An 18,573-nucleotide genomic window follows, 5' to 3' on the forward strand; every position below is an offset into this window, starting at 1 on the left:
CTTCTTCCTCATCCTTGTGGTTTTTAGTCTTTGTCATTTAATTGGTGTAGCTTTGCTAGGATCTCTGTTGCGGCAGTATGTGATTAGTGCTAATGTAATTTCAGCATTGTTTCTAAGCTATTGTTTGAATTGTTATATCTAAGTATGCATTATACATTTAATTGAGCCAATGAAGCATGTGTGCCAACGAATTTTGAAGGGTTCGGCTTGGTTTTCTCTCTTTGTTCTTTAATATTTAAGTGTGAGGCGCCTGTTTGTTGACTAGTTTTTTTTATTAGATATTGTGTAATTTGCTTTTATGAGCACTTCTTTGAGTTGTCAAGTTCCCAAAATGTACAAGGAGATACCAAGTTTAACAAGTCACGAACCGTGATCAATCCAAATGCAGTGAAATTAGGGATTTTACACTTAAAAACTCAGTTAGCTTTACACCATAGGATTAGCATTTTGCACATGTGAGTATCATTGAACACAGCCTGTGCTTTGTTCCTTCCTTATACAACACTTGCAGAACTTCAAACAAACTCTGTTTATTACATATTCACAACTCGAAAACAAGAAAACCTTATGCCGTTTTACTGGAGCTACCAAATGCAATCTAGAGGTCTAAGCAAGAAAATTGGACGATCAATGGTTCGTTATCAACTTCATTGATCACCTCTAGTCTCCACTAAATGGTTGAATATATCGATCCAATTCATTAAACAAATGTCGCCCCAAGATTTAATGAAGGTAAAGTTACAAGACTTCCCGTGTCCGTGTCTTGCATTCTATCTTTGCAAATCTGATACTTTAAGCACTATCTGGGGTTAAATCCCAAACTCATTTTTGTTTTAGCATAAACAGTATTTGGGGTTAAATCCCAAACTCATTTCTAGGGTTAATCCAAACTTTTCTTGATCAACTTTCACCATGTAGAAGAACATTGGATCTTCAGCTTGCTTGCGCTTAAAATGATTGATCAAGCTTTGAGCATCCCCTGCTTCAAGCATAATTCTTTTTTCCCTACTAACAAAATTGTAGCAATCTGTTTTCGTAAACCCAACATTTTGAGACCCGCCGACTTCTTCTGCTAAATATGAGTACGTATTTGTAGTTCTTATACCTGCATTTGCCATGGTTTTAATCACACCCATATGAGCTTCTGAAATTTTACGATTTGATCTTAAAAATTGTCTTTCCTCTGGCATTGCAAGTTCATGATTGTGTTTAGGATCAAAGGTAGAGACTTTCCACTCACCATCTTCTAGTAAAAATCGAATTTTGGCTTGGCAGCCTGTTCTTTCATCCAATCTCTTAATCTTTTTCTCTTCACAAGGGTCACTATCTTGCCAAAAACCTTCTTTTGAACAACAAAAATTAAGTGTTGAAAGATCTCCATTTTTGTCATATCTTCTTTGTTTCTTTCGAGTGCTAAAGCCAATGCGTGCTGCATACTCATTATAGAGATCATAAGCTTCTTGCTCATTGTTCACAATCTTTCCATACAAATCTCCAGCATAACTTTCTTCAAGACTTACAATAGGTGGAGTTTTTTCTCGAGCGTTGCATTGAATATTTTCTACATTGCTTTCGACATCAATGACTGCATTATTAAAAAATAATATCATGGCCAAGAGCAAAAAAGCAGTGTCCTATAATCATGCAAAATGTTTAAGAGCTCACACATACAACTTATTAAAAGGCAAAATCAAATACCTTCGTCTGGGTTTGAGTCTACTTGCAGAAACTACCTTAGTCTAGGTTTGAGTCTACCTGCAGAAAGCTACTTTCGTCTGGGTTTGAGTCTCCATTCGTAATACCTTGGTCTGGGTTTGGGTCTCCATCCATAATACGTTGGTCTGGGTTTGAGTCTGTGAGAAATGGAGGGAATTGTTGTTATTTTTCAAAGAAAGAAGAGGGAATTGAGTCTGCAACTTCCCTTGAAGTTCGCAAGAAGCTTTTGATTTGAAACAAAGAAACAAAGATGTTAACAGAGTTATGAGGACTCTTTTGGTTTTTGAGTAGGATTCAGGGAGGGTTATATGGATATCATAATCTTCTGTTTGGCAACGATGTTAGCTTTGGCTTAAGGTTACTGGGTTTAAACGAAAGAAGTGATCTTTTTAGCGATTCAGTTCTTGGAGGGTTTCAAACCTAACCTTCCAGTATGAGAGCAAACAAACAAACTTAGTGTGAAAGAAATTAATCACACGAGGTGAGTATGATTTGCGCTATCCTCTTGCACTTCACCATCAACACTCTCCTCATCATCTGTCGCTCATGTGTACGTAATTTGATTCAAGTCGGTGATACTTCATCAGCTCCTCCACGTGCTGCAACGGTCAAAATCAACCCACCTGAAAGTGCTTGACCAAACCCTAGCACCGATCTATTCACACTAGGCATATAAATTGTTGAAACATCTTCAATAAATGTACATACTTTTGTTTGCTTAGTTCAAATTGTGGGTGCATATAATTTGTTGCTTTAGAGCACAATGAAGTTAGGTAAACAAGAATTATATGGTGTGTAGCCTTTGACTTTTGGTTGCTTTTAGCTATAAAATTCCTAATTAACCAACTGAAGCATGGCTTAAATGTTAAGGAAGATTGTCTAGTTGTTAGGAACGCCTAACTTTGCCTACACTTGCCTACATACATTGCCACCGCTTCATTCCATAACAGTCTGTTATGGTGGGAAAGCAATTTTGGCTCATTTGGGAACTTATAGCATGATAAAAGGCAAATTTCAAGGGGAAAAGAATATGGAAATTGGGGATGAAGATTCTCTGAGTTTAATTTTCGTCTAGATAGGTGAAATTTCACAGTTCTAACTGTGAAGAGAATTGCAAATTCATATGAAAAAAAATCTTTCGCACATCAATTTTCATGATTAGGGCACCAAGTTGGGGTCATTGGGTACCAAATTTCACTATAAAAGGGCTGCATAGTTCACTCTGTTCACTCTCCAGTCTTCACGATAAAGGGTGATGCTTTTTGTTGTGAGTTATACCAAAGAGTGTTAGTATGTTATTTTTGTGTGTGGAAATAGTTTTTTTGTTATTAGACAAAATATATAGTTAAATGAAAGGATATAATAAAAAAATCTAGAGACGCTGCTACATTTGCTGTCTTTTGCATACTTTATGATTTGCAAGGGATCCAAAACTGATTTGCTTCTTTTGTCCATCTAAGTGCCTCCTGGTAAAGCATTGCTTAATTAAATATATAATTTGAGTTTTTCTTTACAAATTTAAATATTATTGGATTTGTAATCTACAATCAATTTGCACAAATAGCATGTGAAGTAGTATCAAAGTGGAGTTAAAAACATGTATGAGTTTAGGGTAGTGCTTTCTATATACTTATTTTTACTTTTTACGTATAATTTTTAATTTTCAGTCGTCGAATCGAAAAAATAGAAGAGAATTAATGGCAAAAAATTAATAAGAGTATGTGGGAGGTAAAATTGAGTATAACTAGGATCTTGCATGAGTTTAATAAATTATTATCTTCTGAACTGAGTTTTCTTGGGTGCTACATGACACCAGACGGCACCAATCTGTGGACTGTTGAATTTCATCTAACGGTGGAGAATTAATGACCGGATGACTTTCTGCAGACTATTATAATGGAGGCATTAGGAAAGCTAGGAAAATCATTAGAGAATGGTCAAAATTTGTCTGTGCGCAAATGGACTAGGATTCTTTCTCCTCCTTTTTTTTCTATTCCATTACATTCTCTCCTCTTACACTCTTTATTTTGTTTTTCTCTTTTTATAAAAAATTAATATAAGATGTTGACGTGGCTTAACCATGACTGTTCAAATAGGATGGGAGGGAATGAGAGGAAAAAAAAAGAGGGGAGATAATCTTTCTCCTGTGCGAATATGACAAACCCAACAGAGGATTTGACGATTTGTGAACATACAAGTCAATGAGTTACCATGTGGGGTTGTACAAAAGATGTAGTCACTGCTGTCTGGAATCCAACCCTCCCCGCGATCCTTTCGTCACCAAATGAGTACTGCCACAACTTCAACCCATTCCAAGACAAAGAAAAATGACAAAAAATTTGTAGCTCAAGTAATTATAAATGTATATCTCTGCATTTGAGGTCCTGTGTTTAAATTCTTCCTCCCTTAATATTGTTCGTTTCACAAAAATAAGAAAAATGAAAAAGAGGAAATTATATAATTTTTGACTTCCAACCTTTTCCTTTGAAAAAGGAGAGGAAAAAGGGCAGAAAAAGAAGAAAAGCTTTGTTATTTTTTATGGCTTCTCCTTTTAAGCTTTTTACTTTCGGTGGGGTAAAAAGGGAAGGGAGCTGTACAGGTCCATGTGGTACACAATGGCCAGCAGTCATGTCTAAGTTTGGTGGCTTTGCCTTGCTACTTTTCTTTTACCCTTCACTAGGGCAACTTTAAGATTTGTGGTTAAAAACTTCTTAACAATGTTCGTGCGGTAAATTTCTTTTCTTCGTCTCACTTTCCATTCAAATGATATCCAATTCGGACCAATGTGTTCTTTCACTTTTTAAGTGAAAAAATTCGATGCAAGTCTAAATTTAAGATTCAACAGGTTTATTAATATCTTTTATTCAAGTAATATTCTACTTTAAACTAATCTAAGTCGAGAGAATAGAAAAACTCTCAATCGAGTGCATAAGTCTATATAAGTTATATAATCATACTATATTCGCTTATATATAGAAAAATACTCCTGCGTAACAAGTGACGTCACATGACAAACATATATTAGATGATTGAAGTAATTTTCGAACAGATAACAAATATTCAATGGAGGAGTGATGCTACTTGAACTATGCATTGGTTACAATTAAAACGTAACCACAAATATTTACCTCACCGTTTTTGGGGTGGGGGAGGGGGGGGGGGCAATTGGGTCAATTTGGATCGCTTGGGTGTTTGCTAAGAAAGAAAATGAAAGAGGGAAAAGCGGGTACAACCGTTCAACTTCAACAGTTGAGAGAGAGAGAGGAGAGAGAGTGGCAGTGTTCTGTGGTGATATTTCAGCAGCGGCACCACCATCAACATCTCCCCCACAAATCCTTACTTGCCTTTCACTGCTCTGCTTCACCTTCTTCAAATAGTCCTTCACCATCACCAACCCACCAAACCCATTCCTTCACTTCCAAACTTTCTCTCTCTAGAATCCCACTCTCTCTCTCTCTCTCTCTCTCTCTCTCTCTCTCTCTCTCTCTCTCTCTCTCTAGTTTCTTCATCTGGGTTCTTCTCATCCGCCTGCATTCTCTCAAGAACTGCTGATGACGACGCCGCCAGAGCTTCTGGAAGTTCATCCCCGCGAGCTCAAATTCACATGTAATTTCCATTCCCACTTTTAATTTTCTGGGTTCATAACTTTAATTAGTAAATTAGTATAATCTCCAAGAACCAAGTGATTGCACTTTCTTGTTTAATTATTACTATTATTGTTATTTAATCGTGTCTTAATTTTCTTTCCCGATTGCAGTTGAAGTGAAGAAGCAGAGTACGTGCTCGATTCAACTCGGAAACAGGTCCGACCACTATGTTGCTTTCAAGGTATTGCACTTCCTTCAATTTTTTTTTAATTATTTATTGTTTTTTGTAGATTGTGTTTTGTGTGCATGGAAACATATATGATTAGTCACTCTTCATGAAAATGTGGCCAAAATTGAGATAAATTTGGGTTTGATTTCAGATTTAGGAGATCAATTGGGTGTGCTTAATGTTTTGGTTTGAAAATTGGCAAAATCTATATGCAGGTGAAGACCACTTCCCCGAAGAAATATTGTGTGCGGCCGAATGCAGGCATTGTAAAACCCAAGACAACGTGTGATTTTACAGGTCTTGTGTTCATCTCTCTTCTTCTTGGGTTTTTGTGTTTTTGTGTTTTTCTGTAATGTGTTGTTGTCGCTGTGGTTTCAATCCCAATGCATACATTGATGATATGTTGCTCCACGCAAAGCATTATCCGTTATGTTGTTTGATTGTTAACACGGATCAAATGTTGGAACACAAATTTACTTGATTGGAATTGATGGTCTAGCAACGTTTCACAATGCAACATGTACTGTAATGAGTTTGTTTTTATAATTAAAGTAGATGATCAAGGGCTGTACTGAATTAGGAGAAAATAATGTCAAGCCAAAACTTACATCTGCACTGTTTGTCGCCTGTTATGGCTGACCTAAAATCTAGTGTTGAAACTAAATGGATTTTCACTCTCACCTTTTTGGTCAATCCAGTTACTATGCAAGCTCAGCGTGTTGCTCCACCTGATTTGCAGTGCAAAGACAAGTTCCTAATACAGTGCACTGTTATTCCATTTGGGACAACTGAACAGGAGATAACATCCGAGATGGTAAGAAGTTACAAATTATTGGGTGTCTCTTGGTCTAAGTTGTTCGGTGAAATTCTCATTTTAACGTCTCCTTTCTGGCAGTTTTCAAAAGGTAGTGGACGAAACATTGAAGAAAGGAAGCTAAAAGTGTTGCTCATTAGCCCACCCCCGTCCCCAGTATTTGTACCAATTAATGGGGAGTCGAAGCAAGATCCATGCTATGAAACATCGGTGAAAAAGGATAGAGTTCTGACTGAAGTTGAAAACATACCTCCGAGTCATAGGGTAAGAGCAAAAGCAATAACGTTGTTCGTTGAACTGAATTCTTGACTGATTGCTTGTACTTCTTTGTTTGTTTGGTATTCCTCTTTTATTTATAGTTTACTTGCTCTGTGTGTATGTGTTTGAATATTAATTTATCTTGATTATGTGCGTGCGTCTGTTAGCGCCAAATGATATCTGCAGTAGCATTTTGATGTGGTAGGCAGAAAAATAGATCCAAACCCTGCTTTCTAGCAAGATCAGTTTGTATTGTAATCAGTTCTGAAATTAGACTTGTCAAAAAAGAGTTGTTCTCATATTGTAATAACCTTCGCACCATAATCTGTTTTCCTTGTGCCAGGTTGGTGAGGATGTTGACGTGTTTGAAACTTGTAAGGACATGGATGAGTCAAGAGCAGTTAAGGATGTGGTGGCATCAAAACCAGCTAAGGATGCGCAGGAATTGAAACCAGATAAGGATGTGGAGGAATCAAAACCAGCTAAGTATATGGAGGAACTGAAACCAGTGAAAAATATGGAGGAACCAAATCCAACGAAAGATATGGAGGAATCGAAACCAGCCAAGGATACGGAGGAATTGAAACCAGCTAGGGGTGCTGCAGTATTGAATTTAACAAAGGATTTTGAGGAACTGAAATCAAAGCTAAATACGGTGGATTCAAAGCTAAAAGAGGTATGTTTTTCTCATCTAGATATCTTTATAGCATGGTAACCGTGAAAAACTTATTTTTGGTAGAAGGTCTTGTAATTCTCATGAAAGGATAGTTGGGAAAATATCTGAATTTAAGAAAGATGACAGGGGAATAACGTGGGAAGAGGTTACTATTTAAACACGTTGAAGTGCTGTAGTTAACTGATATGCGAAATGTTGCGGATACGCTCACCCTCTCGTCCTTCCTCTTCCGCATTCCATATCCCATTGTGGTGGACTAGGCTTATAACGCATCAATTCTTCTCATTCCTGGGTACGAAGATCATATGATTTTATCCCATACATGGCCCAATTTTCTTTGACAAAAAAAAATACATGGCCCAATTCCAGGTCTGCATGCTCCTCAAATTTCCATTGGGTGGAGCCGACTTTCTAGTACTCATTGTAATGTTAACATTCGTATAACCCCTCCTTGAAACCGTAAAGAGAAGTGATTTTATATTTGTCATATATTCTTTGCAGGCTGAACTCACCGTCACGAAGTTAACTGAAGAGAGTAGCAGGTCCACTCGAGAGAAGAATATGCTTAAACATGAATTGGTGAGTAATTTATTCCGTGAATCCTTTGCTTTTATATTATCTTAATCCGAGGATATGCTCTCACCCATAACTGCCTTTGAATCAAATAGTATGAAGAATGAGAGAGATATGGATGAGTAGTCATTTTCCATCCAATCAATTCATTATTTTGTTTCAGTCGTCTTTTTTTCATAATCAGAACCTTGCTGCTCTTTTGTGCCCCGGTCTGGAGATCTGATGTTCGCCTTTTCTCTTTATAGGAGTCATTGAGGAGGAGGAAGAACAATTTAAAAAGGGTTACGGTTGGCTTCCCTCTCTTTCATGTTTGTATGGTTGCCCTTATCAGTCTAGCATTCGGATACTACATCCATCCGTAGAGAAAATTTTCTGTGCCAAATATTAGACAGTAAAACAAAGTTGTTTCTCCTTCCTTGACTGAGTTAGAAGGATCTGCGTGCATGTTTCTGACGCCATAGGTGTTCTTCAATGTGATGTGTAATATATGGATCCATCTGAATTCTCCATGTAAGAACTCCTCCTAAATAATGTTTTGTTTTGTAAAAAATATCTTTCTGTGGATGCCAAGTTTATTTGAAGCTTATGCTGCAAGAAATTGAGTGATCAGATGAGTGTGATTACTTTTTTGAATGTTAACAAAAAAGTTGATAAACATTCGAAATTGGGTTGACAAGTACCACAAAACTAAGAGTTAGTCGGTAATCTCTCTTTTCAGCAACGACGTTCGGCCAAAAGGGCATTTTCGTCCATTGATGGTTGAGTGCCTTGGCATTCAACCATAAGAACTAATGTCTGAAAACGACGAGTCTCGAGTATTCAACTAAGGGGGCAATTTGTTTGATATCACGATATCTGAAAACGACAACTCGTGTACAAACGACATTAATCTCTTCTATACATGATGCAAATGATAGCGACGAGCTGCAAGCCTCATCTTATTTGTCATATAACGGTTGTAAAGATACATTAGATCTCTATATGCAAGATCTAACCATTGATTTTTAAGATCACCTAATAGTATGCACATGCAAACACAAAGCTAGTTTAACAATGCAATATCCGAAATAAAAAATTTGAAAGATCATTACAATAATATTCAGTACAACACCAATCCCACAACTTACAAGGCCATCAGCTGTGTTAAGGAATTAACCTAATCAGCAACCTATGCAGACACTAAAATTTCCGAACCACCACACGAAACCAGCAGCTCATCCTGTGTACAAACAAATGCACACCGCAGCCACTCCCAAGCCCGACCTAAAAATTACATAAATTAGTGCTCATCTGCAAACGCGTATAAATAGTTATATATGTGTGTTAGTTCCTTCTCAACGCCATTGGTGGCCAATTTCTTCAGCAGGTGAGCCTGGAACGAGAGGCACAAAACCCCGCCCACCAAAAACAGGCCTCATGAAGGCATTATCAAATCTTCGCCAGTAATGGTGGACAGTGTGAGAAGAAGCGCCTAGGAGCATTCGTAAACTACTTGGACGGGGGATGTCCACGGGCCCTATGTTTGCCTCTGAATCTTCCACCCCACGGTTCACTTCTGAATCTTGGCCATTGCTGAGTAGTGGCACAGTGATTGATTTAGGGCTAGATGGTTCAGAAGATATCATACTTGAGACGTGTTTTGATACAGGAAGCAAGATTCTCACAAGTGGTTTAGTCATCAAACCAAACACCTGCATAAACAAAAGTATAATATACAAAACCAGTCATTTGTGGGTTTATATACAAAATGTGTCCCGAATGAGTCTGGTTTTTAAGTCGCCGGTGTCTTACCACTGTACTGAAAAGAACAACTGTGATGGTACTGGTGATCATGGTCGCATTCGCACGCAGGTCCGTGTGGCCAGAGCTATTAAACTGCATACGCATTCACAACAAAATATCAACTTTAGTGCGACAAAACTTTCCCAAGCTTAAAACTGCTCAACCACATTGTGAGAGCAGCATAGAACAAAGATCACAAGTACACAGTCATGAATTTATTCACACTTTCGTCCAACTGTCTTAAAAGTCCCCAAAGACTATAAATATCAGTTTCATAGGCAACAGAAAGGACTGCGTAACGTTCAATCTTTACCTGATTATAAGCAAGTGCCATAGAAACAGAGCCACGCATAAGCCCTGCCCACCAAACTGTAACCTGAAAACCGGGACATGCATGGAGATCTGTAATATTTCATTTGATTCAAAGAATGTACACCAAAAGAGATCAAATAAGATAAACTCTTACTTGTTCCTTTAAACTGAGCTTGGCTTGTGGAGATTTCTTAGTCAAGTTGGATAAGAAAGATAAGGGGAAAACAAAGGCGGCTCTTCCAACCAGAACCAGCGCCAACAGAATTGAACTCACTGCTATGGATTTTCCTGGGCTGAACAAAGAAATAAAGCAAAGCAAAATTAACCTAATATCGGAGAACAAGTAAACATGATGTACATGACGTAATGAGTTTAGAAGGACGCCAGTTTCCATTTTATGCATGAATCATACCTATCACTCGCAAATCTCCATTTGTCAATGTCAAGGGCATCCATGCCGACATAAAGAAAGATAAAGATCTCAGCCACAAATGACAGAGTGGCAAAAGTATGCCTGCATTAGTTTGTACAGAGAATTGAAACATCAGAAATGATTTCCATAGGTGTTGACAGATCGAATGAGAACGCTTCTCAATTGTCCAGGAAGATGTTTATGGATATTTAACGTACTTGGTTGTCACTCTTGAACTTTCAGTCACGTTATGCCATGTGTAGTGAGACATAACAATTCCACAAAAGAACACAGTGAGAATGGCACTCAAATAAAATAGCTGCAAGATAGATCAACATTTTATTTTATGGTCAGAGCCCCTTTTCGATAAAGAAAAAAAAAAAAAAAAAAAAAAAAGAGATGATATACAAGTTGTCAGAAATCTGACTTCAGATAGTATGTATGAAAGGTAAGCCATGAGTATCATAAGAGCGACTTCACGATCAGTTGAGTGCCTGATTATTGTAAATTAGAAAAAACAAGTATAAGAGCACTACTCAAAGTCACATTGAAAACTACGTCTTTCAGCGTAAAATTATACAAACTTGAGTTTGTTATTTTTGCTCTCATTGATTGAAAATGCCATTAGAAGAAAAATACAAGTAAGACACTAATTTTTACAAACCTGCCGAAGTAGAGCTTCTTGATGATATATGCACTCAATAGTCCAGCCTGCAAGAAAATGGCGTAAGAAAAAAAGACATGTGTAGGGAGGGGGGGAGAGAGAGAGAGAGGCTTACTGCGACTCCTAGCATTGTACTTGTAGCAAACAAATATAAAAAGTTTCCAAAAAATTGCAAAGCAGTGCTTGTATTGATGTTAGAGAGGTCGAAGCTCTGGATTGCATTGAAAAGAACTATTGATGTAGCATCATTAACGACACCTTCCCCAAAAACCAGGCTGTACAACAAAGGCGTCTCATCCTGATTAAGCACCTGCATTCGACAGTTTGGATCAATTCAGTGGTCATTACCAAGTCTAAAACAGAACCACATCTTCACATGACACAAGACCATGCGTACCTGTAAGGTGCAAACAGAATCGGTTGCTGAAAATATCGCGCCAAGTGCTGCAACCAAGGGACTGATACAATTAAGCAGAAAAAAAATGAAAGAAAAACAAACAGCAACCATTTAAAGTCATAAAGTATACCGAGATAATCTCCAATCTTGAGGGAACCAATATTGAACTTGTGAAAAAAGTGCATCGCACCTGGTTCAAAATAGAAAAGAATTCATGACCACAAGTAAAACCATGATTGAAATTATCCGCTGGTCAATTGAAATCGAAGAAGCTAGTGGTACAGAAGCTTGTTTGAAACCAATTATAGTGAAGAGGCAGTCCTGCTCAAACCTTAAATGATCTATTGTTTCAAACAAATATATATATATATATAACGAATATCCTAACACGCATAAAGTGTCTCACATCTTTAAACCTTATAGCATAAAGCTAAGCTACGAAATCTAAAATCCTCAGGTTGTCGAGTTACCTAAGGATATGATGGTAAAGGATATGAGAGTGCCAACAGCACCAAACGTCATGATAGTCATGAAGTTACGAAAAAATTGCTTCTTCTTTACCTGGAACCTGTTGATATATTGCAAAGAAATATCAGTTATAATCTACTACCACCTGTTGAATAACAGTTTGAAACTAGATTTTTACAAAGTCCATTAATCTACTCTTTGAAAGATTTATACTGATCAAATGATGACAAATCATTGGTAGCCTTTTTTCCGAAAAATAGACACCCTCGTTGACTCATCGCTCGCAACTCAATCATGCCACATGTTAAGCTTATAGCCAGAAGCTTTTGTTTTTTTAACAGAACTCCAATCATTTGATACCATTTACGTTAATCAGAACAGTTATCAAAGTGTGTAACAAACCATATAACAATTGCATACTTTGTGAAACTTGTTACACTGATTAGACAAACCCGTAATTACAATGACTATATCCATAAAACCAAATTTAACTTACCCTGCGTTGAATATGATAGGCGGAAGCAGATATATAAAGAAGAGATCTTCACTAAACTCTAATAAATGTGAGCTTTTTCCTCCAGTTATGAGTAAAATTACAACTCCAGTGCACAGTCCCTGCCCACCAAAATAAAAAATTCCAACAATATGATTTCCAATGCTCCATAAAACACACACACACAACGGCAAAAAATCAAAAAATCAAATATGATTTCCAATTCTTTATTTTCCGGCAGTTGTACAGAACATATATCAAAAAATCATATACAGACATCGAAAAACCAAGGCCGACTCACAATGGCAAGGGCTGTGATGGACTCATTCATCCATCGACTTTCCTCCAGCAAATGACCGAGTAGAATACAAGCGCAGAGAAGCGCCACAAAGAGGTTCATAGAAACCACCGATTTGTGGTCAGAGGACATCAGAATTCCCATTGATTCCGTTGCAATTGAGCTCGCATCGACCGCCATTACTAGCAGTACTAGAGCTCAATTCAATTCAATTCAAGCCTCCGCTTCTGGGAAGCTGAAATGTGGAAATTTGTAAGAAAAGTATCTTAAACTTTTAATTTTATTCGAGCGATATTCTACGCTAAGTTAATCTATATTATTCGAACTTGAGTAACTACTGGAGCATGCTGATCTGACCAACCCAAAAAGGAAGAGAATCTGAAATCAGATATTTTATCAGTGGAAAATATCTCCATTTGTGACTGTTGATAACCCCCAAGTCAAATTTTCCTCCATTTTCTCGCCAGCCAAACAGAGACCAACTATTTCACCTTAAATTGTGGAAATTGAATAAAAAAGAATCAATTAACGCTTAAAAAAACAGATAAACTCAGTTTTTGATTCACTCACCAGTTTTTGGTGCTCAAAGTTTTGATCTTTGAACAAGAAAATTGAGCAGACCAATGATCGAAATTTGGATCTGGATTCTGATATTCCAATTGCAAAAGCTATCAAATTTCAAAGCTTTAGAGAGAGAGAGAGCAGAGCAGGAAAAGCAGAAGTGTTGGGAAGAGGAAAAGAGACCGCCAAGGGGAGTTGGAGCAAAAGTGACCGTTGATTCAGCAGGCGGTATTGAAATGGAATCCAACAGGAAATATTTGTACTTGTTTGTTCTGTTGTGCAACATCGTGTTTGTGTTAAGGATCTTTTTTACATTTTATTTATTTATTTTATTTTCGTGGAAGGTTACATTTTTGTTTTTGCATGTCGACAAAAGTTTTAGTACATTAAATATCATAATAGTGATTGTAAATTTTTTTTTCAAAGCATGTACCTAGTTGTGTTATGATTTTTATTCTCGACATACTGAAAAATATATCTTACATGAAACAGATAGAGATCAATACCTCGGTTGAACCAAAAAAAAAAAAACAAAGATTAAATTCAGGCTTTTTTTATTAGCACCTTACATAATATTGAATGCACCCCACATTAAAATTTAATATTAAATAACTTGTGTTCCTTAACGTGGAATAACAATTTCGATCTTATGAGATTCTAAATGCATTACAAATCACTTAATGTATTATTTATCTTCTTCAACTATCAAAACCTCTTTCCACCTTCCATTGTTGAACAAAACCCTAACTAGCAAAACTACAACACGTTGCTTGAGAAAAAAAAATTTGATGAATGGAACACGAAATCGATGTTTTAGAAACTTCACATGAGGTAAACCGAAAGCATGCGAGAATCATTTAGAGAATGCATCCCGAGAAAATGACAAGTATTGACGGATATTAAATAGAACCAAAGAATCTGGTCTTTTCCAGCCATATATACTAGTTAAATTGGGAACACAATGGCGCAATAACACACCTAAAAAATTATCTTAATACACCTCACTTACTTCTCCATAATACCCTCACACTCCACATTCTCAACTTACACCTTACATTTTCACATGCACCCCACATTCATTAAATTTTATTATATTAAAGTTCTGTTAGTCGATGCATCTGTTACCTTAAATAAAACATTATAAAAAATTGATCTGAGCTTATATTCTTGCTTATGTGCCTTTCATTATTTTCCATGGAATGATCTTTTGTTTCCTTCTTTTTGTCCGACAGATAGTTTTGCTACTTTGACTTTCTCCCTTGCTTCTATTTAACATATTGAACTATCTCCTCTCGGTGACTAGGTGTTGGCATCTTGGTTGGGGATGATGGTATTCACTTGCTTTGTTTAAATACCAATTTAGCCATGAAGATCTTTTTTTTTTATTAGAGCTCATAATTTACTAATCTATCTAATTGTCAAATCCGAAATGTTCAGTGCCCACAACCAATTTAGCCATGAAGATCATTTAACACTAAATATTAAGTGGGGTGTATTCAACAATTTGTGGGATGTTATTAAAAAAATCCGTGTATTAAATATGTGGGATTTATTCAATAATTTATGAAATGTTAATATAATAAGCTTTAAATTAATTAAATTTTTTAAGAAAGTTCGTTTTCATGCTTGCCATATGCGCGGTCTTAATATGAATGAAATGGGGATCTTAAAAAGTTTTTTATTATTTTATTCATTTTATTGTGCATGGTAATATGTTTTTGTTTTATGTCAAAAGGAATCATATTTGGCATCGTGTCCGGATTGGGAGGTGTCACACATTGAAGAAGTGACAAAATTTAATAGGATTTATCTCTAGTGGTTCTAATTCTAATTATGTTAAATACACCCTCACTTACCGTATTGTGCAAGTAATAAGACACAAATTGAATACAATATCAATGTGTTTAGTAGTAGATAATTGTCTCGTCTATCTAAAATTTGAGGAGGATTCTCATTGGATTCTCTTTTGTAAGGATCCTGGGGATCCTCCAATCACATCCGTTCATTGTACATCGTGCGGTCATAAATTATTGTAAATTTTTTTTATTTAAAATTAAATATAAACAGTACCTAATAAAAACTGACCGCACAATGTACAATGAACGAAAATAATTGGAGGATCCCTGAAATCCTCACAGAGAGAATTCGGGCGATATCCTCTCTCTAAAATCTTAACAAAATCTAAGTACGTTTTGCTCTATAAAATATAGAGTAGGTATGTGGCAACGTGGCAATCACTATAAACTAAATTCTTAAGTACACACTGATAAAGGTACTAATACCTTTTTTAATGCCTAATTTGCAAAGTTCTATGCATGAAAATATTGAGTAGGACCATTGAAGAATCTTAACGTATGGGCCAAGCATTGCTCCCCAACTTAACACTGCACCAAACTGGTTCCCCACGTTCGCAAGGCACGATGCTGGTGGAGGGTTCGAACAGCCACCATCATAGAAATCATAATATCCACACCAGTCTCATCCAAATAATTATGACTTATTCTCTGGTTGTTAAATAATCGGTCATACTATTTGAACACACAAAAATGATACGTTCATACTACGGATTCTAATATAGTAGAATTTATGTAAATATCAGACCATGCTAAAGCTTATATGTATTAAAGAATGTGTCAATTTGTGTACTCAAATAATTTGTTTATGAATCGTGAACCCTGACATTGACATTCTAAGGTGAGAGAAGACGGTGAAAAATAGAAATCGAAGCTGATACCCTAAAGTGAGAATTGTATGTCAATTAATTTGTCGTGCATGCTCTTTTATGATGGCCCATCTGTGGGTGCAAAGCTGTGATAACTGGTTAGCTTAATGCCGGAACCTTTAAAGATCGATCCATCTATTTATATACAGGGGCCGACTGAGTAGTGGAAGAAGAGGAATCATCATTATATTGGATCAATCAATCGCATGGTCCACAATCATCACCATTCAATTGACACGTGGTTACGTACGCATGTTCATCGGGTTAGAAAATATTTCGGACGATCACACTATCGCATATAGTGGCAGGGTCAGAATTTTAAAACAATAAGGTCATAATTTCAACCAAGAAAAAAATTTCATTGCACTATTCTGTCAAGCATTTGGTGATCGCCTATCCAAATTTACCAACATTCGTCGAAAGCTTGTGATGACATCTATCAATAACTATTGTGTTCTTCTGACATCTGCATCTGTCATGGTGTGCCCAGGATAGCAGACTGTCAAGACCTGCTTGCCAAGACTTTTTAGGGAAGCATTACGTGGAGTGTGTGGTGTGCACCATTGGGTTGCACACAAGAGAAATGAGAAGGAAGACATGGGAAAGAAAGAAGAAAATTGGAGAATCAAGAAGCAACAATAGGTTGTAATTCAACATTGTTCACTCTCATTAGTTGGGGTCAAAGATAAATATACCAAAAAAAAAAAATTCATGGATGAGGAAGCTGTTGGGGTTATGAGCAGCCATTGACACCAATCTAACTCCGCTACTAATTAATCACATGACGTGTTATAGAAATACTCACATTAGAATATAGTGATACATCATAAAAAGGTGTAAAGATCACATAAAGGAAAATTCGATTGGAGAAATTTTTGACAGGGAGAATGGCTTAGGTGGAATGGGCTCACAGTTGTCATAGTGTTTCCAACCACTAATACAAAGATAAGAGAGTGTTACCCATAACCTTGTATTAGTAACTCGTGATGCCGCTGACTCATGATACCACTATAACGGCAAACTCCTTTCATATAAGTCTCTCTCTTCTAATAGACCAATAGTAGTACATACCACATTGCATCATGCATGGACCCATTGTTTGCATGAGTTTGCTTCCTACCCAAGTTGTACCATGAGGGGTACCCTATATCAACCAAAACCCTTCTCACTGATTCTGTTTCCCAATTAAGCTTCTAGCATGGATATATGCCTAAGCATGATTATTGTGTTGATCTTGTCTTTGACAACACCAAATTTTTTCATTGTTGGGGCGTGAGATTAAAAGTTATCTCCCCTTTTCGTGCATGATGTCAGAATTTCAAAATCCAATGCTTCGATCTCTTCGACTGAACCTAAAGAAGACTTCGATCATTCAACTTTAGCTTTTAAAGGAGTAAAAAATATATACGTTGAGAGGGTTATCTTACATCATGAAAGTAAAATCTTGCATCGCATACTAAAATATAATTACACTTGAATGTAGCATGTTAGTGGTCGTGGATTGCTCCAAACTAGAAATACACTATTTTATTGTTCTATACCTCTCACGTACAATGTTGAAATCAAACAACAGTGAGAATTACAGTATCATAAACATATGGAATTGGATCCCATTGGGATCCACTTTGTGGGGATCCCACATCTTAGACCATAGGATCCCCACATCTTAGACCATCTCCAAAGGAAATGTCAAATTATAAGAGTCAAATTACAATTGATCGTTGATGTGGCAATCTGAAGCCTTATGTCAAATTTTGTACTTCTCCAACCAAATTATAAAATATTATTTTATTATTTAGATAGAACTTTAAATGATTGTAATTATTAAAAACACGTTGAAACAAAATTTTTATTGGTTGAAATATTAGTGGAATAAGGGACCCACTATTAAAAGGAATTAAAAATAAATTTGACATTGATGTCAAATTTGACATTAAATCACTAAGCCGGTAAATACAGTTAGCAAATAACATTTCGGTTGGAGAAACTTTTGATGTCAAATATGTATAGTGGCATTTCACCTAGAATTTTGACATCTCATTTGGAGATGCTTTTAGCCATTCATTGTGTATCGTGCGGTTAGAAATCATTTAACTTTTTTTTATTTAAAATTAAACACAAATAGTATTTGACGAAAACTGACCACACTATATACGATGAACGGTTAAGATGTGAAAACAAAATGGATATGGTGAGGATCCTCTTCATGAACATATAAACATATTGTAATATGACACTAATAAGATTGCCCAAAAGCTAGATCTTATTATAATGGGCCTAAGAGGAACATCACGAAGACCAATTTCAACATAACTTCGTCACCATGGCCTTAACCAGCCCAGAAGGTTGATCTGGGCTCATTAGGGTTATATGAGGAGTTAGGCTTGGGCTATATAGTCAATGGGCTTGGATCCCATAGCTCCATGTCTAAGCCTGTATGGATACTTGTTGGGTTGGTTTACCACCATCTTCATATTGCAATAAACTCAATTTGGTTTTCAACCCAAGAGAAATGAAGGTAATAAAAAAAGAAAGGAAAAGAAAAGAAGAGTTGGCGTTGATGCACAAAACTAGGTAGACTTTGAAATAATGTAAAATGTTAAAATTGTGA

General features: G+C 36.5%; 3 protein-coding genes across 3 annotated transcripts; 1 reads left to right on the forward strand and 2 right to left on the reverse strand.

Moving 5' to 3' along the window:
* Positions 1-833: 833 nt before the first annotated feature.
* On the reverse strand, positions 834-1,830 carry LOC137736174 (protein FAR1-RELATED SEQUENCE 5-like). Its single transcript, XM_068475499.1, has 2 exons — positions 1,803-1,830; positions 834-1,585 (listed from the first exon to the last, which is right to left on the reverse strand). The coding sequence occupies exons 1-2, from the start codon at positions 1,828-1,830 to the stop codon at positions 834-836; spliced, it is 780 nt and encodes a 259-aa protein (XP_068331600.1).
* Positions 1,831-4,962: 3,132 nt separating this feature from the next.
* On the forward strand, positions 4,963-8,462 carry LOC137736646 (vesicle-associated protein 2-2-like). The gene is made up of 9 exons (XM_068475880.1): positions 4,963-5,160; positions 5,203-5,322; positions 5,474-5,544; positions 5,748-5,829; positions 6,231-6,346; positions 6,428-6,610; positions 6,948-7,280; positions 7,782-7,859; positions 8,099-8,462. The coding sequence occupies exons 2-9, from the start codon at positions 5,268-5,270 to the stop codon at positions 8,213-8,215; spliced, it is 1,035 nt and encodes a 344-aa protein (XP_068331981.1). The 5' UTR covers positions 4,963-5,160; positions 5,203-5,267; the 3' UTR covers positions 8,216-8,462.
* Positions 8,463-8,921: 459 nt separating this feature from the next.
* Positions 8,922-13,473, reverse strand: LOC137736644 (sodium/hydrogen exchanger 1-like). Its single transcript, XM_068475879.1, has 15 exons — positions 13,250-13,473; positions 12,683-12,914; positions 12,385-12,503; positions 11,891-11,988; positions 11,551-11,610; positions 11,421-11,467; positions 11,139-11,333; positions 11,024-11,070; positions 10,787-10,853; positions 10,578-10,678; positions 10,360-10,461; positions 10,102-10,240; positions 9,949-10,011; positions 9,645-9,728; positions 8,922-9,544 (listed from the first exon to the last, which is right to left on the reverse strand). The coding sequence occupies exons 2-15, from the start codon at positions 12,857-12,859 to the stop codon at positions 9,188-9,190; spliced, it is 1,656 nt and encodes a 551-aa protein (XP_068331980.1). The 5' UTR covers positions 12,860-12,914; positions 13,250-13,473; the 3' UTR covers positions 8,922-9,187.
* Positions 13,474-18,573: the final 5,100 nt, after the last annotated feature.

This window comes from Pyrus communis, chromosome 6 (assembly GCF_963583255.1).
Source record: "Pyrus communis chromosome 6, drPyrComm1.1, whole genome shotgun sequence".
Lineage (NCBI taxonomy): Eukaryota > Viridiplantae > Streptophyta > Magnoliopsida > Rosales > Rosaceae > Pyrus > Pyrus communis.